This window comes from Rhinopithecus bieti, unplaced genomic scaffold, assembly GCF_001698545.2.
Source record: "Rhinopithecus bieti isolate Rb0 unplaced genomic scaffold, ASM169854v2 scaffold_36553, whole genome shotgun sequence".
In the NCBI taxonomy this organism is placed as follows: Eukaryota; Metazoa; Chordata; class Mammalia; order Primates; family Cercopithecidae; genus Rhinopithecus; species Rhinopithecus bieti.
Window position 1 is genome coordinate 15,771 of NW_016815774.1, and position 4,890 is coordinate 20,660.

The 4,890-nt window shown below is 49.5% G+C and overlaps 1 protein-coding gene across 2 annotated transcripts in view; it reads right to left on the bottom strand.

Annotated features, from left to right (window-relative positions):
* The window catches only part of DEF6 (DEF6 guanine nucleotide exchange factor), a 30,670-nt gene that overhangs the window by 3,302 nt on the left and 22,478 nt on the right, over positions 1–4,890 (bottom strand). For both annotated transcript variants that reach the window (XM_017853663.1, XM_017853662.1), the window contains 4 exons: positions 2,692–2,800; positions 2,220–2,518; positions 993–1,159; positions 666–864 (listed from right to left, as the gene is read on the bottom strand). In XM_017853663.1, coding sequence (XP_017709152.1) covers positions 666–864; positions 993–1,159; positions 2,220–2,518; positions 2,692–2,800 — 774 coding nt within the window. The remainder of the gene's footprint in view (positions 1–665; positions 865–992; positions 1,160–2,219; positions 2,519–2,691; positions 2,801–4,890) is intronic.

The window sequence follows — 4,890 nt, forward strand, 5'->3', positions numbered from 1 at the left end:
AAAAAAAAAAAAAAAAAAAAAAAGTTTCCGTTTATTGAGCAGCTAAGATGTGCTAAGTGTGCTTATTATGTTATTTAACTTCCAGAGCAGAAGTTAACAATAAAAAGGTTCAAAAGAGGTTAAGTGACTTGCCCAGGGATACACTTGAGCTCTAAGCCACTGCACTACACCACCTTTCCAGGACCTAATCCAAGAACCTCTGTTCAACATTTCACGGAGCCATTACAGTGGTTGTGAGGTCGGGGGGATCATGGAGGAACTTTCCCTTTCTATGTTACATATTTCTGTGTTTGAATTTATGGAGATTCAGGCTCCAAGGAGTAGAACCAAAGTACAAGGATAGCAAGACAGGGGCTTGGAAGGGTAGAAGGAAAAATTTTTGGCCAGATTAATAGTAATGTGAACAAAGATAGCAGCAAATGTTTCTTCAGCACTTACTACATACTAAATATCATGTATCATCTCATTTAATCTTCATAACAACGCTATTACCAATTTCCTTTCCCAGGAGAGAGACTAACTCCAAGAAGTTTGGGAATTTGTTCAAAGTCGCACAGCTAGCGGCTGCTAGGGCCAGGGTTTGAGGGAAGGCAGCCTGGCTCCAGAGTCTGTGCCCTAATGAGCTTACCCTGCTAGCCTCCACCCCATCCCACTCCAGGCCTCACCTCCACATCCTCGTCAGCCCTCTGCCGGTTCTGCCGCACCTCCTCCAGCTGCTGCTGGGCCTGCTGCAGGGAGCGGCTCTGCTGTGCCATCTCCTGCTGCAGCTCTTGCTTCTCCTGCTGCGCCCGTTCGATGTAGCGCTCCTGCTCCTCCTTCAGCTGCATCAGCTGCTTCAGTTTCTCTTCCTCCTCTTCCAGCAGTCTGCCGGGCGAGTGTGTACTGTGTAGTCTCTAGTGCCAAGGCACCTTGCAGATGCCCGGCAAGCAGGAAAATTGGGGCGGGTTCCAGGAGGGGTGGTGGGAGAACCTGAAGAAGTTCCTCAGGCCTACCTGGTCTGAGCGAGTCGCACGGATTCCTCATCTCGCCGAGCTTTCACCTCTAGTTGCAGGGCCTCCTGCAACCGCTGCTGCATCTCCTCCAGCTCCTTGATGCGCTGCCGCTGCCGGGCAGCCTCCTCCTCCTTCAGCTCCATCTCAGCCTGCATGGAGGCCCGGGCCTGTGGAGTGGGGAGGTGGTGGACCCAGAGCCAGGTCAAAAGGGGCACGTGGGGGCAGGGGAGGAGGGGGTGGGCATGTTGCCCTTCTTTCCCCAGGACTCTGCTAAGCTGCCTAGGGGTAAGGGTCTGGGGAACGCCTTCATGTTGGGGTTTCCTGATCTGACCCCTTTCTGAGAGCCTGACTGGAACAGATAATGGTCGGTGAACAGATGCCACGTGGGGGAAACGGGCTCAACGTATTCCCTTTCTAGTACCAACCTTAATCATAATTATATAACATGTAATTAAACAACATTATATAATTAAATAAGATATAAAAATATGGTCATCTCCTTCCTAGCACTAGCTTAATAATTATTATATAATAATATGTTATAATCATGGCTGATGCTAGGAAGGAGGTGACTATAACCCAATTATAACAACGAAAAGTTACTGGACAATACAAGTGTTTCCTCATTTAACTCTCACCGTAACTCTGTGAGCAAAGTTCTATTAGCATTAGCATTTTGCCGATAAGGCTCAGTAAAATGAGCTTGCCTGGCATCACGGGGCTCGTAAGAAGCAGAGCTAGGATTGAATCTACATGTTTCTGACTCCAGATCCAGGTTTCTTAAATCCTAAATCGAATTGCCTCTGCACGCTTAGTCCGCCTCCATACACGTCCCGCTTGCCTCTCAAACTGGTTTCACTGTAAACTCAGTTCAAGTCTAGTCCAAACTTGGTCCAATCTAATCCCCAACCACACGGTCTTCAACGGCTCCTTCTGCCCAAGCCCCAACCCACAGCCAAGGTCTCCGAACCAGGCCCCAACCATCCATCCACCGGCTTGGACCTCGCCCCACACCCCTTCCTTAGCCCCAGGCCCTGCCTCCGGCGGAAGCCCCATCCCAAATCTCTCTTCAAACCCACGGACTGTGTAAGTTCCAACCCAGTGCGCGCCCCTCAACTCAGGAGCTCCGCCCTCTGCCCAGGCCCCGCCCCTGGCGCTCCGCCCCTGGCCCGCCCCGCAGCCTCCCAGCCCACCGGTCCAGTCTCCAGCGCCGGGAGCCAACCCCACCTGCTCCGCCTCGCGCAATTGGCCCTCGAGCGCCTGCTGCAGCTCGCGGTGCTGGCTGCGGCGCCGCTCCTCCTCCTCCTGCAGCAGCCGCTCCGCCTGCCGCTGCGCCTCCTGCAGCAGCTCCAGCTCCTGCAGCTTCCGCTCCTTCTCCTCTTGCAGTTGCTGCAGCCGCAGCAGCTCCTCCTCCTTGGCCGCCCGGCGCCGCTCCCGCTGCTCCCGCTGCTCGCGCCGTTTCTGCTTCAGGTCCTTATGCAGGGACTTCTTCCCCTCAGCCTGCAGCCGGATCGCCATCTGGATGGCTGCCGAGGAGCGGGAGCGGGTCAGTCGGATCCTCGCACACGGCCCGAAAGGGGCTTTAGGAGTTTCCCAAGTCCACTCTCCAACCTCCCGCTGGACAAAGTATTAGCACCCCCTTTTCACAGATGAGGCGCCTAAGGACCAGCCAGACCCAAGCCACCTAGCGAGCACTCACCAGCTGTCCACTCCTGGCGCTGGCGCGTGTCTGAGGCGCTCATCTCATACGTGCGGGTGGCTGTCTTCACACAGAACATGCAGCGCTTTCCGTCGCGGTCTGGCAGCACCTGGGACAGGGTAGGTAGCCGCAGCCAGGCTAGCCTCACTGGGTCAGGGCCACACCTGCCCCAAGGATGCTCCAGCTCAAGCCTGTAGCCCTCCTGGCTATCTTCCCTGGGGACCGCACTCTGCCAGGAGCCTGCATGGCTTGCATCATAAGTTATGGGGGACTTATGTCCCCACAACTCTGTAGCCTTTGCTCTTTGAAGGCAAGGTGGGTGCGTTTTCATCTTGTTATTATTTCACGGGGCCCAGTACATAGTCGCCACTCAGTGTTTATGCAGATCACGCCTGAACACTGCCAGTAACAGGGTCCTCACTATCCATGACAACTCACTTTGACATAGCCCTGCTTGTTAAGAGTTAATTCATTCATTCCGCAGATATTTTTGGAGTGCCTACTGAGTGCCACTCACTGCTCGAGGGGTTTGGGATACTAAGGTGTGCCTAACAGACCAAATCTCTGCCTCCATTAAGCTTACATTCTGTGGAAAATAATAGCTACCACATTCTAGAGTCTGTACTAACGTTTTATATGCATCATTATCTTCACTCCCCCTATACAGCCTTGCCAGGCAGGCATTATTAGCTCCACTTTACAGAGGAAGAAACTGAGGCACTAAGAGCTCCAGGATTGTCCACCTCACACTGTTAGTCTGTTAGTGATGAGGCTGGGACTTCTGCATAGATCCGCATTCCTTTACACAGTAACACCTTATGTGACCAAATTAGACGGATCCTAGGATGGCTATAATTTTTTTAAATGAAAAATAACTGTTGGTAAGGAAATGGAGAAATTGGGATCCTCACACACCGTTAGGGATATTATCCAGCCTTAAAAAAGAATGAAATTCTGATATATTTGACAACATAGATGAAGCCTGAAAACATTTCTAAGTGAAAGAAACCAGACACAAAGGGACAAATATGGTATGATTCTATTTATGTAAGATACCTAGAAAAGGCAAATTCATGGAGACAGAAAGCAGAATAGCGGTTACTAGGAGCTGGGGTCAGGGAGTATGAGGAGTTATTGCTTGGTGGGTACAGAGTTTCTGTTTGGGGTGATGAAAAAGTTTTGGAAATAGATAGTGGTGATGGTTGTACAATATTGTGAGTGTAGATTATTCCCCATGATCAGATGGGATTCATCACAGGGATGCAAGGATGGTTCAACATGCACAAGTCAATATGCATGACACATCATAGTAACAGAACCGAGAGCAAAAACCATATGATCATTTCAATAGACCCTGAAAAAGCTTTCTAAAAAAATTCAACATTGTGTTATGATAAAAGCCCTAAAAAAATTGGGTATAGAAGGAACATACCTTAAAATAATAAAAGCTATCTATGACAAACTCACAGCTAACATTGTAATAAATGGAGAAAAATTGAAAGCCTTTCCTCTAAGATCTGGAAAAAGACAAGGAGGCCCACTTTTACTACTTTTATTCAACGTAATATTGGGAGTTCTGGCCAGAGCAATTAAGCAAGACAAGGATATGAACGGCATCCAAACTGGAAATGAAGAAGTCACATTAGCCTTGTTTGCAGATGGCATGGTCTTATACTTAGAAAAATCTAAAGACTTCATGGGGCGTGGTCTTATACTTAAAAAATCTAAAGACTTCATGGGGCGTGGTGGCTTACACTTGTAATCCTAACACTTTGAGAAGCTGAAGTGGTTGAATTGCTTGAGGCCAGGAGTTTGAGACAAGCCTCGGTAATACAGTGAGATCCTGTCTCTCTCTTAAAAAAAAAAAAAGAAAAAGGCCGGGCGGGGTGGCTTATACCTGTAATCCCAGCACTTTGGGAGGCTGAGGTGGGTGGATCATCTGAGATCAGGAGTTTGAGACCAGCCTGGCCAACATGGTGAAACGTTGTCTCTACTAAAATACAAAAAAAAAAAAAAAAATTAGCCAGGGGGGGGGGCAGGTGCCTGTAATCCCAGCTAACTCGGGAGGCTGAGGCAGGAGAATCACTTGAACATGGGAGGTTGCAGTGAGCCAAGATCACGCCATTGCACTCCAACTCCAGCCTGGGCGATAAAAGCGAGACTCTGCCTCCTCAAAAAAAAAAAAAAAAAAAAAAAAGG